General features: G+C 43.4%; 1 protein-coding gene across 4 annotated transcripts in view; it reads right to left on the bottom strand.

Moving 5' to 3' along the window:
- Window positions 1-14575, bottom strand: part of LOC106880735 (forkhead box protein J1-B) — a 179384-nt gene that overhangs the window by 28729 nt on the left and 136080 nt on the right. For all 4 annotated transcript variants that reach the window (XM_052968662.2, XM_052968663.2, XM_052968661.2 and 1 more), the window contains one exon: window positions 7798-8394. In XM_052968662.2, coding sequence (XP_052824622.1) covers window positions 7798-8316 — 519 coding nt within the window. In that variant the 5' untranslated portion in view covers window positions 8317-8394. The remainder of the gene's footprint in view (window positions 1-7797; window positions 8395-14575) is intronic.

Raw genomic sequence — 14575 nt, 5'->3', positions numbered from 1 at the left:
TATATACATACATATTTTGGGACCACTTTAGCGAGCAGTCTAATTCTAAGCCCCAACCCTAACCAGATCCGATCATTTCACAGTGTAGACTAAGGGTGGGTATTACTGTAGACCGCACGCTAAAATAGCACCCATTTTATATGAATACACACATTTATATATTCCCAGCACTTGCATTTATTTAGATCCAGGGACAGAGAAAACTCCACTTCCCTGTCACGCTTTCTCTGGAGACTTCGTAACTTCTGAGACGAAACATCCAGCATCAAGTGGACTATTACAGACAGGGTGCCACCATATTCACCCAACACTCCTAATTGTCATCTGTGCCTCCACAAAAAACTGCATATCATCTACCAGTCCGTAGTGTCCATCAAGAAATCTGAAGTATCGTATTGCTATCACCGGAGATACACTCTTCTGGAAAATTTCAAGATCCTGATACACCTCCTTAGTACCAGCCACCCATAGCACCACCTGCACCAAGGTCACCGTCACAAATTAAACCCCCATGAAGAGTACCGCAAATCACCAATCCCCAACACTTCTTCATGCCTATCTACCCGCATACTCTCACTCCATGTGCATAACCACACGAGTATATGTGTACGCGCACGCATGTGCATGACTGCGCGTATGCATCTGCTCACCGTATGCATGTGCATTATGTGTTCCCGGGTGTACATGTGAGAGCATGCGCACCCATATACATGTGCACCCGTGCATGTGCATGTATGTACACGTGCACGCTCGTTTGTGCGTACGCGTGTGTGCTTGTATGCATATGTACATGGAGATACAGGTGTGCACATGTGTGTGTGTATATGTGCGCCCGCGTGTGTGCGTGTGTACCTTCGTGTTTGTGTGTATGTGTACGTGCGCGTGCGAGCGGATGTGTGAATATACTTCTAGGCACACATACACACTTGTATAAGTACGGATAAATACACGCACATATATGGGCATGTACATGTATATGGGAGAATATACAAATAATAACAACAGACGAGGACAGGTGGTGTAAATAACAAAAGTATATATTAGTATGACGCTCGGGAATACGGAAAGTCTTTGACGTTTCGAGCTACGCTCTTCAACAGAAAGAATACGGAGACAAGGAGAAAAACACGGAGAAAAAAAATTGAATAGTGTTCAGTCAACGGTCAATCATAATAATGGCCGATCATAACATTGGCTGACCGGAAGTTAGAAATTCTTATTTCAGGAGAGCTAAGAAAGGGGGAGATAACAAACGGTGATCGGGAACGAGGGGCTGTGTGTGGGAGGTAGAATGCTGGTGATCTTGACGTATGTAGTGTGAAAATGGGGAAGGGAGAAAGGGAGAAAGTAGTTGGTCAGTTGTAGTGTGTGCGTGGTGTGATGCGAGGGTATTGGTGTGGTGTGCGTGGTGTGATGCGAGGGTATTGGTGTGGTGATGTGAGGGTGTTGGGAGGTGGGGAAGGCATGGGTGGAGTGTGGGTTAGGCTGAGGGTGGGGTAGAGGTAGGGGTCTGTGGGTAGGGTGGGGTATGTGGGTAGGGGTGGGTGTAAGGAATTGGATGGGGTGGAGTGGGAAGGTAGAGTAGGAGTGTGTTGGGGTGTGGTGGGATGAGCTTATGAGGGGGTGTTGACGAGGAGGGAGAAGGGGAAGGTGGATGTAAGAGAGGGGGAAGATGGGTATGGGAGGGGAGAGGAAGAGAGGAGAGAGGGTGGGTATAAGAGAGGGAAGGTGGATTGAGAGAGGGGGGAAGGTGTGTATGGGGGGAGAGAAAGAGGGGAAGGTGGGTATGGGGGAGAAAGAGAGGAAGAGAAAGAGAGGAAGAGAAAGAGAGTGAGAGAGAGGGAAGAGGGGTATGGGGGGGAGAAAGAGAGGAAGAGAAAGAGAGTGAGAGAGAGGGGAAGAGAGTGAGAGAGTAAGGGTGAGAGAGTAAGAGAGTAAGAGTGTAGAGAGTAGGAGAGTAAGAGTGTAGAGAGTAAGAGTGAGAGAGGGGGGAGTACGAGAGAAGAGAGTGAGAGAGAGTAAGAGAGAGGAGAGAAAGAGTAGGGGTGAAGAGAAGTGGGAATGGAGAGAAGTATGAAGAGAGGTGAAGAGACGTACAAAGAAGTAGGAGTCGGAGCAGGAGGTGGGGGAGGGGAGAGATGGGTGGTAGGAGGGAGGGTGGGGGAGAGAGACAGGAGGAGGGGGTTAGATGAAGAGTGGAGGGGAGTTGAGCCCATGTGGCGCAAAGGAGCGAAGATAGAAGATTAATCCCTGTTCACGGCGCAAACGGGAGTCCGGATGGCCCCTGTGCATGGACAATCCAAACACAGACAGGTGTTGCCGCAAGGAGTGGCCGGCAGAACGGAAGTGGCGTGACACCGGGGTGTCATTGCCGACGTTGATATCTCGGAGGTGTTCCGCGAATCGGTCGGCCAGGCGCCGCCCCGTTTGTCCGATGTACAGGGATTGGCAGAGAGAGCAGGAGAGGAAATATATGATGTTGGTAGACGTGTAGGTGAAGGAGTCGGTGATGCGATAGGGTCGGTGATGGGTGCTGGTGAGGAGGGTGGTGTTGGAGAGGTAAGGGCAAGTGCGGCAGCGTGGGCGGGAGCAGGGGAACGAGCCAGGTTGGGAGGTTGGGTTGGGGAAGAAGCTGTGGACCAAGAGGTCCCGTAGGTTGTGGGCTCGTTTGAAGAAGGGGAGGGGTCGATTAGGGAAGATGTGGGAGGTGGAGGGGTCGGACTGGAGGCGCCGAAAAGCTCGGAGAATGGAGCGTTGGAGGGGTAGGGTGGTGGGATGGTAGGTGAGGGGAAAAGGGAGGCGGGAAACGGCAGGGCGGGTTCGGGGGGAGAGAGCAGATGCACGGTCCACAGAACGTGCTCTGGCAAGGGCGGTGTGGATGGTGGTGGGTGGATATTCACGCAGGCTAAAGTGGTGAGCCATGAGTTGAGACTGAGTCTCAAAGTCATGGCTGTCGCTACAAAGTCTGCGTAGACGGAGGAATTGGGAATAGGGGAGGGAAAGTTTTGTGTGTCTAGGGTGGGAGGAGGAGAAGTTGAGATAGGAGTGTGAGTCTGTGTGTTTGTAGTGGATGGAGGTGCTAAGGGCGGAGTGGAGGATGCTGACCGAAATGTCGAGAAAGGGGACAGAGGTGTCAGAGACAGTACAGGAGAAGTGGAGGGCAGGATGGAAAGACTGAACGAAAGAGAGGAACGAGTCAAGATGTTCGCGGGAGAGTGAGGTGGCACCGATACAGTCGTCGATATACCGACCGTATAGTTCGGGAGTAGGACCAGTGAAACTGGAGAATATTTGGGCCTCAACATAACCAACGAAGAGGTTCGCGTAGTTGGGGCCCATTCTCGTCCCCATGGCCACTCCCGAGATTTGCTGGTAGATATCTCCCGCGAACGAGAAGCAGTTGAGAGATAGCACAAGTTCGGCCAGACGAATGAGTGTGGAGGTGTCGGGTTGTGGGTTGCGGCGTTGGTCTAGAAAAAACTTCAGGGCACGCAACCCCTCGTCGTGGGGGATCACTGTATAGAGGCTCTGGATGTCTAGAGTGAAGAGAAGCTTAGAAGGGCCGGGAGGGAAAGAGAATGAGTTGAATAGACGAAGCGCGTGGTTAGTGTCATGAATGTGGGAAGGGAGAGAAGCCACTAGGGGGGCGAGGACACGGTCTAGGTATTTTGAGATAAGCTCGGTGGGGCAGTTGCAGGCGGAGACGATGGGGCGGCCAGGGTTGTTCGGTTTATGGATCTTGGGGAGGAAGTAAATGGTGGGGGTGCGTGGGGTGCGAATAATAAGGTTGGAGGCGGTGGCGGGGAGACGGGAGGAGAGGATGAGGTCATGGATAGTGGAGGACACAGTCTGTTGGTAGCTGGGCGTGGGGTCGGAGGGCAGAGGGCGGTAGAATGAGGTATCTCGAAGTTGACGGAGAGCGTCGGCCTCGTAGAGGTCCGCGCGCCATACTACCACGGCTCCACCCTTATCAGCCGGTTTTATGATGATGTCCGTGCGGCGTCGGAGGGATCGAAGGGCCGAGAGTTCGGCTGGGGAGATGTTGAGTCGAGATGGACGCCTGGAAAAGTTAAACCGGCCCACAGCGCGTTGGCAGGCGCCCGCGAAAAGATCAACTGCCTGGAACTGGCCAGGAGCAGGCGTCCACTGGGATGGTCGTCGGCCCAGGTCAGTGAAGCAGTCCTCGTTGGGTGCGGGTGGTGTGTTATGGAAAAGCGCACCCAACCTAACGCGGCGCACAAAGCTGTGGACATCAGCACGGGTTTGAAATTCCTTGCAGGATGGAGTGAGTGGGATGAAGCGCAGACCCCTATTGAGGACGGAGCGCTCCGCCTCAGAGAGAGGAAGATCTGGGGGAATGGTAACGACAGGCTGAAGTGGAGAAGGGGTGGGTGGAATAGAAGTAGGAGGGGATGAAGTAGGGTTAGGAGGGGCGGTCGGGATGGTGGAGGGCTGGGAGGGACGGGGTGGAGTGTGTGTGGGAGAGGCAGGGTGGTTGGGTGTGGGTGGGGAATGCACATCAGGGAGGGAGAAGGGTGGTGGAGGGGTTGGGGTAGTGGCATCGGGTGTAGAGGAATGGAGGAGTGAGTGAAGTTTGCGGAGCTTAGTGTCGGTAAGAAATGCATGAAAGAGATGATTAAGTTGAATGATAAAGCGCAATGTATTGTGAGCATGGGAGGGTGACAGAGAGGAGAAAAATATGGAAAAGGCTGGAGGAAGAAGGCGGTCGATAGTGTGGATTTTAGAGAGATTGGAGCGAATGGTGGCCCGCATAAGGCGGTAGGATGTGGTGCGGAGTATGGGTAGAATGGTGGTAGAAGAGTGGAGAGTGGGGTGGAAATGGAGGCGGAAACCCTTAGGGATGAGGCGGTGATGTAAGCAGCGACTGAGAAACGTAATATGACTAGAGAAACGAGTCTTCTTGAATATGAGTAAGGAGAGTCGTATAGTAGGTTGAAAGTATAGAGAGGGAAGTGTGCGGAGGTATAGTTTTAGGCGGTTGTGGAGAGTGAGTTGGAAAGATTTGTAGTCAGGCATGATGGAACGAGAGAGAAAAGAAAATTAGACGTGGGAAGGAGAATTACAAAAGGTGTGGTGGAAAAAAACAAGCGTGATGAGAAAATTGGACGTGGAAAAAAGGAAAAAAAAGAAAAAAAGGAAAAAAAACTGGAAAAAAACTTTTTTAACAGGTGTGGGGGAAAAGATAAAGGCATGAGGAGAAAAAACGAAAAAGGGGTTGTGAGAAGAAAATATATGCGAGGTGGGAGAAAAAAACAAAGCAAAAAGGAAGATGGGACAATAGGGAGAAAATGGGGTGACAGGGAGAGAAGAAACGAGAGGAGAAAAGAAAGGGAGGGAGAAGAATACAAAGTAATAGGTGCAGATTAGAGAAGACAGATTAGGAACATCCAGAGTACGAAGAGACGGTAGGTGAAGGAAAGTAAGGTAAAAAAGGATGATAAAGGAGGTTTACAAAAGTAGAAAAGTTCAAAAGTTTTTTAGACGTCGTGGTATATTGAAGCGATTTCCAATCAGAAGATGGGTCCAGTGTAATCCGTGGGTAGGAGAGGTGCAGCCGGAGGGTATAAAGTTCAGAATCAAACAGTCCAGATCCAGAAGGAAAGAAGGTAGAATCCAAAAGTTGGTAGTGTGTGATGAGAGGAGACAGGATTAGCTGGTGCGACCACGTGAGCGTGTATTATATGTGGGAGAATATACAAATAATAACAACAGACGAGGACAGGTGGTGTAAATAACAAAAGTATATATTAGTATGACGCTCGGGAATACGGAAAGTCTTTGACGTTTCGAGCTACGCTCTTCAACAGAAAGAATACGGAGACAAGGAGAAAAACACGGAGAAAAAAAATTGAATAGTGTTCAGTCAACGGTCAATCATAATAATGGCCGATCATAACATTGGCTGACCGGAAGTTAGAAATTCTTATTTCAGGAGAGCTAAGAAAGGGGGAGATAACAAACGGTGATCGGGAACGAGGGGCTGTGTGTGGGAGGTAGAATGCTGGTGATCTTGACGTATGTAGTGTGAAAATGGGGAAGGGAGAAAGGGAGAAAGTAGTTGGTCAGTTGTAGTGTGTGCGTGGTGTGATGCGAGGGTATTGGTGTGGTGTGCGTGGTGTGATGCGAGGGTATTGGTGTGGTGTGATGTGAGGGTGTTGGGAGGTGGGGAAGGCATGGGTGGAGTGTGGGTTAGGCTGAGGGTGGGGTAGAGGTAGGGGTCTGTGGGTAGGGGTGGGTGTAAGGAATTGGATGGGGTGGAGTGGGAAGGTAGAGTAGGAGTGTGTTGGGGTGTGGTGGGATGAGCTTATGAGGGGGTGTTGACGAGGAGGGAGAAGGGGAAGGTGGATGTAAGAGAGGGGGGAGATGGGTATGGGAGGGGAGAGGAAGAGATATGGGGGTGTACATGTATACCCCCATATCTACCGCCCCTTCCTACTTCCTCCAATCACACGACCCATTTCTTGACCACCACACGGTCGATTTCCTGTTCACCATGCGGTATTTTCCAACTAATTGTTGTCGCCGAAATACCAATATCAAACCGCTACATCGCGTGACCTTTCTCGGCCAATCGCAGGCTAACGCCTAATAGTAAACACTGACTCTCTTCAACCGAATTCTCATTCAGACCCCAATGGCCGAAGACTAGCCACACGCTTGAAACTTAGGGTATCAAGGAATCTGAAGCAAACTGTTTTGATCTATCTATCTATCTATCTATCTATCTATCTATCTATCTATCTATCTATCTATCTATCTATCTATATAAAATTAAATAATAAGGGTAGAAATTGACATTAATCAATTAAAACCAGTGGCTTAGCATATTTAAAAAATCCGAAGATTAAAAATTGTGTTACATACAAAATTAAGAGGAATGACCACTAAAGTGGACACCTAATATGCTATAAACATAGACGTCAAATCGCCATTACCACGAAGAGTGTGTTTTCAAGAAAAATCTCAGCAAAACACCAAAATGTAAAAATGAGCAAGACAATTGAAAATATACGAAATAAAAAACGATTACCTACGTAGGTAAGCGACAGACTACGCTGACGATCATGCAGATATCTGCGTGTTTGCATACATAGATATCAACAAGTGAAACCATGGTACGTAGGTAATCGTTTTTTATTTCGTATATTTTCATTTGTCTTGCTCATTTTCACATTTTGGCGTTTTGCTGAGATTTTTCTTGAGAACACACTCTTCGTGGTAATGGCGATTTGACGTCTATGTTTAGCATATTAGGTGTCCACTTTAGTGGTCATTCCTCTTAATTTTGTATGTAACACAATTTTAAATCTTCGGATTATCTATCTATCTATCTATCTATCTATCTATCTATCTATCTATCTATCTATCTATCTATCTATCTATAAACATGCATGCGCACACATACACTTCAGCACAGAAGTGTATGTCTCACTGGTAGCAGTTGTTCCATTTACTGTCATGTGAATCATCCTATGGAGATTACACTTACTGGTTTCAGATTTTGGCACAAGACCAGCTAGTTCGGAGAAGCGGAGTTAATCGATTTCATCGACCCCAGTACTCAACTGGTACTTATTTTATCGACTCCAGAAGAACGAAAAGCAAAGTTGACCTCGGCAGAATTTGATCTCAGAACGTAAAGACGGTCGAAATGCCGCTAAGCATTGTACATTTTAGAGCCTTTAAATATTCAGGGAGCAAATTTCTGAAATGGAATCGATAAGAATAAATTATGTAAAAAGAGAAAAAAAAAAAGAAAAGAAAACAACTGCTTACTTGCCAACTTGGATCAGCCATCCGATAGTAAACAAAATTGTCTGTAATCCAGGAATATATCGCAGATAGAGTCATTTTGTTGGACGGACTTGCTTTCATAGCCATACATATAAGGGCAGCATAGGAAAATGGAGGTTTTACACAAGAGTTTGTTTTATAATCAATTGTCTGATGCTTATTTGTATTTTTGGAATTGTTTAGATACATAAAATGGCTGTATTTTAATCTAGAGTCCGATTCCCCATCATCTTGAACAACCCGTAAAACTCCGTTGTCGTCAGCTTCTTCCGATACTCCTCCTCTACGTCCCATCGATGTTGTCAAAACCCGCGCTGATTCACAGTTTGGAGACGGCGACGGATTCGGTACCCGAAGAATCTTTAAGTTCTGAAGCCAGTTCAGACTGGTGAGACTATCGTCCAAATTAATTGAGCCGGTATTGTAGGTGTCAGACGGGTATTTGGATAACCAATTCTCACGCAGTTGTTTTGCCAAGTTACTCGTCGTGTAAATAGGCATTTTGAGAGATGAAAGCACTCCAGTGCTCAGGAGAGCTTCACTACGGTCCGAGGAAGCACCCTCCACGGTTTATTCTGCCTGTATGTAAAAATGGAAAATAGAAATTAGTGATTTCCTTCAATTAGCAACAAAAAGTTTTATAAACTATAGAGATATGGTGGTATTATCATATTACACTGTGTAACAAAATAAAAATATTTTAATTTTTTGTCTTTGATCAGTAAGTGTTATTTCCTATTTGCTTCTATCGAGAAATCAAAGGAAATAACAACTACAACCCTCAAACTTTGCTTTTGTCACCTATTTTCCATTACATTTCAGACAGATTCAACGTTGAGTTGCTATAGCAGAAATATCGTTACAGCAATTATTCTGCTCAAATACCACAGATTTGCTTGTCAGTTGCTTGACTGTAATCACTTGAGTATGTCCCTTAGTGGCTGACAATATGTACATCTCTGATGATGAGCAGGAGTAGTTTGAATAAATGTAACAAAAGCAAAGTTTGAAGGAAATATTAACCAGTTTTTCATACTTTCTAGGGGTAGGCAAATAGGAAATAATAGTTGCTACCTAAGGACAAAAGTTGTGTTATACAGTGTTATTTTATTGGTATTTAATTTACCGATACCGAAAGAATGACAGCTAAGCTAGCAAGATTTAAATTTTGGACACCATGGTACGAAATTCTGGAAATCCCGTGATTCTAAATTCTAGTCAGCACGAAGCAATTATTCAGGTGCCTATTGACCAAGTTATCGACACTACTTATATAGACTTATATTTTTTAAAAAAATGTTCTTGTATGACATGCAGATACGTACACATGAATGCACATATGTAAGAATTGTGGTGAAATCAGTAATAGAATACTAATAATGTACAATATAGGTGTCCATATCCTACAACATAAGAACTTTTCGAATCAAGACTACCATCAAATTCAAAGGACTAGGTAATCGACTGAAACAGAAAAGTAAAAGAAACGTGTAATTGTTAACGAAGTTAACTGCTTAGCGTATGTAAATAACCCATTCAAAAAGTAATAAAAGAGAAGACAATTATTGGACATGATGACGCTCTCGTGATACAATAAAATATGTTTTAACACACGCGTTTATATCTAAAGTGTTGCAAATCAAATACAAAAATGAAATATTATTTAGCAGAATATAGGTTTCAATTTCCTGGTACAAGGCCAGCAAGCTCATTTTACTGACCGCGAAAGGATGAAAAGCAAAGTAGACTTCGGCGTAATTTGAACTCAGAACATAAAGACGAACGAAATACTACAAAGCATGGCACCCGGCGTGCTAACGATTCCGCCAGCTCACTGCCTTTCCGTTTGCTGACATATTACGAAATATCTATGAATAACTTTCAACAGTCGGAATTCTCAGACAAGGATAAAAGACAAATACGTGTTTGTAAATCCAATCATCATAAGGGCTGCAGAAGTTATACACATAACTCTATGAAAGTGATGATACATTAATGAATGTTAATGTAAACCTTGAAAAGTAGGAATTAACAAATTAGTCAATTATTTCTTTACTGCATGCAAACGACAAGGATATGGGAATATTTTTGATAACGTGGGCTGGGAAGATGATTCACAGGTAGTTAACACAGAAAGAGATCTGGGTCCTACATAACTAGATTTTACTTGGTTTCATCAAGAATTAACGATACATTTTCCCCAAAATATTTCTCCTCAAGACAATTAGTCACAGACATCACCTGGATTCAAATACATTGTGTGTGTGTGTATAGAGAGAGATACAGAGCTTTTGTCTACAAGCGTAACACCACATATCTTTGAGAGTAGGGTCAATAGAAATAGTGACGCTGTGGCTCTCCCAAAGAATTTAACGAGGCGAGTGAAGCTACACTACCAGTAATTGTATGTGGATTGTGGAATAGTTCAGAGAGCATGCAACTGCATCAACACACATGCATATATACACGAACTTTTCAGGTACAATCTGTAAGTGGAACAGTAAAAGCATGCAAAACTTTTTGAAGTTCGATATATGAGCGTTGTTGTGATCGAAATTCCAGTGATGAATCTTTTGTTTCTTTGTTAGAAGCCAGCTTATTCCTTCTAGGAAAAATACCAATAAACAGAAAAAAAGTAAAGACATTGATTCATGCATACATACATACATGCTTACACACACAACTATATAACTATACATGCAAACAGCATCTCACAATAAATACATTAAAAAAAAAACAGTTATTGATTAAGACAATCAATGAATATAGGAAAAGTGACCTTGTTAAATACACTTAACTATCGTTAATAGTTCAATCTACTTTACTGAAAATAGGTCTAGCAGCCGCTCACTGTTGACGTTTGTTTTGACAAATGCTTCTTCATTAGCAATCACTATTGATCTTAAATACTCCCATGGTCAATGCCTGCTCACACACTGGCCTTCCTATCTGGGACCTCCTCTAAACACTATGAAAGCTGAGATAAGCTCCAACATATTGCACTAATCTATACAAGATACCGAACTAAAAGCTGACGAGTAAGTTTCGGAGGATGCCTACAATTGGCAAGGGTGAAGAGTGAATCTCCTTTCACTAGAATAAACGAACGAATCTTGATTTTGGGTTTTAGAAACTGGGTAACCATAATCATAAAGTCATAAAATTATAAAATCCCCATTTGTATCCCTTTGCCTGTCTTGTGTATCAAGTGAGACACAGGGTATATTTCTATGGCATCCATGCATCATATATATTATACAAACACAGTTTTTTTCGACTACCAGAGTAACTGGGGACCCACGAATGAAAAGCTTTATATTACTCAGAATGTATGAAACAAGATCAAAGTAAAAGTTTGAAAACAAGCACGGGAATCCAAGACAAATTTATCAAAATACTTTGGGCAGGTAAATGGTTAAACGCCATTAATACTGTGTGACTTACTCGTCCGTTACCCTTTTCACCGACCAAAGACTGGCATGTTGCACCTAACACTTTAGGAAACTTATGTGATGAGAATGTGATGAGAATGTGAGATAAAGCTTCGAAATGCAGATCCAGTCAGTAAGTTGTGTGATGACACATGAGGTGGATGGTTTATTTTTCCCACCATCTATTGATTGCATCCAGGAATAGCTGGCTACTTAGGTTTTAATACAAGTGATTATTGTTGTTGTCAATGATGACTACAATGATGATAATGGTGGGGATAGTGGTGGTGGTGGTGGGTGGATGTGGTCGGTAGCATTGATGATGAGGAGTATGTGTGTGTGAGAAAGAGAAGGCGAGAGATTTATTTATGATGACAAATATAACATAATTACTGTTTTCATTGCAGACGCCATTACAAATGATCATGGTCGTCGAAATACTACTACTACTACCACCACCAATGATATTTATATTACCTATAATAATGGTTTCAAATTTTGGTACAAGGCCGGCAATTTTGGGGAAGGAGTAAGTCGATTACAAAGACCCCGAAAAGATAAAAAGGAAAAGTCAACCTCGGCGGAATTTGAAATCAGAACGTAAAGAGACAGAAGAAATATCGTTAAGCACTTTGTTCGGCGCGCTAACGATTTTGCCGGCTTGCTATCCTAATTCTTTCTAATTTTAGCACAAGGCAAGCAATTTTTGAGGGCGGTGTGTGGGGGGAGTAAGTCGATTACAGCGACCCCCAATGCTGAACTAGTATTTATTTTATCGATGTCAAAGACTGAAGTGCTAAGTCAACCTCTGTGGGATTCGACATCAGAAATTAAAGAATCAGATGAAATACTGTTGAGTAATTTTTTTCCCGATGCGATAACGATTCTACCAACACGCTGCCTTTTGCCATCGCTGCTGCCAATCCAATTCGATCCAACCACCATCTTCAGATTAGAAGAATACCAGAAAAATGAATAAACGAGTGTTGTGCTTGCAACACAGATCCACATTAGTTACCGTTTCAGCACTCACACAAACACATGTCAGCGCGCGTTTATTCGATTTGACACCGCAAAATAAAATGTACCAACAATATCCGTTTAATAGAAGAGAAAATCATGAACGCGCACGCACGCACGCGCGACACAACACATATAATAAAACAAAATGGGAATACATATGGAGTTCTAAATATTGGTTATTTGTCGTGCAATTAAAAAAAATTTGATTGCAGCACACACACAATGATAGATAGATAGATAGATAGATAGAAAGGCGGATGGTTATAATGTGTGTCTGAAGAAACATCTTCGTTTTTATATACTTAATGAAAAGATAGATTTGGATTTGTGATTCTATCGTAATTACAAAATACAAGTTGGTCAATCATTATATTTCAAACACTTATGGATGAACGTGCATTAAAAATTCTATTATCTTTTTCCACAGCTATTTTACTATGAATGAACAGTAATGTTCACTTCCACGGACACTTTTTGTGTGAAAGCGAATTCATTAACAATATCATTTGTTTGATTGTTTAAAGAAATTTTATGAAAATACTTTTAAAAAACTGTACAAAAAAGAATTACAAATATTCGGTTGTATTACATTGTCATAATCGGAATGTTTAATGTGAAATATGTGTTTCAGATTTGTTTCAGGTGTTTATCGACCCCTTGTATAGCACATAAACCCCACAGAGGTCAATATTTACCAGTCTACCGACCCCTACTCTACAACAAGTATTTTTAAAACGTTTTCTTTTCGGTTAACCTGTTCATCACATCGGGCAGCGTTTGCGTACCTCCTGTAAAGAATATAATAATAAAATGACTGAATACCATAAAACAGACAATAATGGATCCAATTTTACGGAGACCATAAAACACAACGTATAATTTGTTATTAATCATATTTTGAAAGAAGGCGGCGAGCCGGCAGAATTGTTACCGCGACGGAAAAATAACAAAAAAAAAAACTTAGCGGCATTTCTTCTGCCCTTACATTCTAAGAGTGGAGACGCAATGGCCCAGTGGTTAGGGCAGTGGACTCGCGGTCATAGGATCGCAGTTTCGATTCCCAGACCGGGCGTTGTGAGTGTTTGTTGAGCGAAAACACCTAAAGCTCCACGAGGCTCCGGCAGGAGGTGGTGGCGAACCCTGCTGTCTTCTTTCACCACAACCTTCTCTCACTCTTACTTCCTGTTTCTGTTGTGCCTGTAATTCAAAGGGTTAGCCTTGTCACACTGTGTCATGCTGAATATCCCCCGAGAACTACATTAAGGGTACACGTGTCTGTGGAGTGCTCAGCCACTTGCACGTTAATTTCACGAGCAGGCTGTTCCGTTGATCGGACCAACTGGAACCCTGGACGTCGTAAGCGACGGAGTGCCAACAACATTTTAAGTTCAAATTCTGCTGAGGTCGATTTTGCCTTTCATCTCTTTCGGGGTCAATAAAATACCAGTCGATAAAATAAGTACCCGTTGAGCAGTGGGGTCAATGTAATCGACTTACACCCTGCCTCGAAGTTGCTAACCTCGTACCAAAATCTGAAGGAAAGTGACTAGTTGGCAGAATCTTTAACGCGTCGAGGAATAAATAAATCGTTGCAATATTTGTTCCGACTCCATATATTTTGAGTTCAAATCACGTCGATGTTAACTCTACCTTTTATCCTTTTGAGGTCGTTAATATAACGTACCAGTCGTTAATATAACGTACCAGCCGTTAATATAACGTACCAGCCAACTACTGAGATAGATATTATCGACTAACACCATCCAATCAAAATTACGACACAAGGCATTGATCTGCCCAATGCTATAGTAGAGAAAGGGCCGCGCAATGGGATCGAACCCGTAATCATGTGGTTCCAAAGCGAACTTCTTAACCATACGTCTGTAACTGATACATTTATCTAGATTCAGACAAAAGAATTTCGTCATTTGTTTATTTCTAATTTTATTAAGAAGGAAGCTGTTAAATGATTGATAAATGCTTGCATGAATTATTTAGACGTTGCACTGTTAAATGAACCGAACTCGTCGGCATAAACGCAAGACCGTCTTTCCTGCAGGGAAATGAAAATGATCCCCTATCGTTTTGGTAAACCAAACAGGCTGCCTCGAATAGCCGTCTGTTCAGCAACAATTATTTTCATAGAAGATAAATATATGGAGCTTCGTCGGTTTCGACGGTCTGTAATTCTGTTTGATAAGCTAAACTACCTGCTCATTGAATAAGCATTTACGTGGCTGAGTAGTTCACAGACATATGTGCTTTTCATGTAATACACAGGTGGACCGGATCTATTGAATATGTAT

The sequence above is a fragment of the Octopus bimaculoides genome, chromosome 6 (assembly GCF_046866305.1).
Source record: "Octopus bimaculoides isolate indiv1 chromosome 6, ASM4686630v1, whole genome shotgun sequence".
NCBI lineage: Eukaryota > Metazoa > Mollusca > Cephalopoda > Octopoda > Octopodidae > Octopus > Octopus bimaculoides.
Note: the sequence above shows the minus strand (reverse complement) of the source record. Positions and strands in the feature narration are given on the sequence as shown.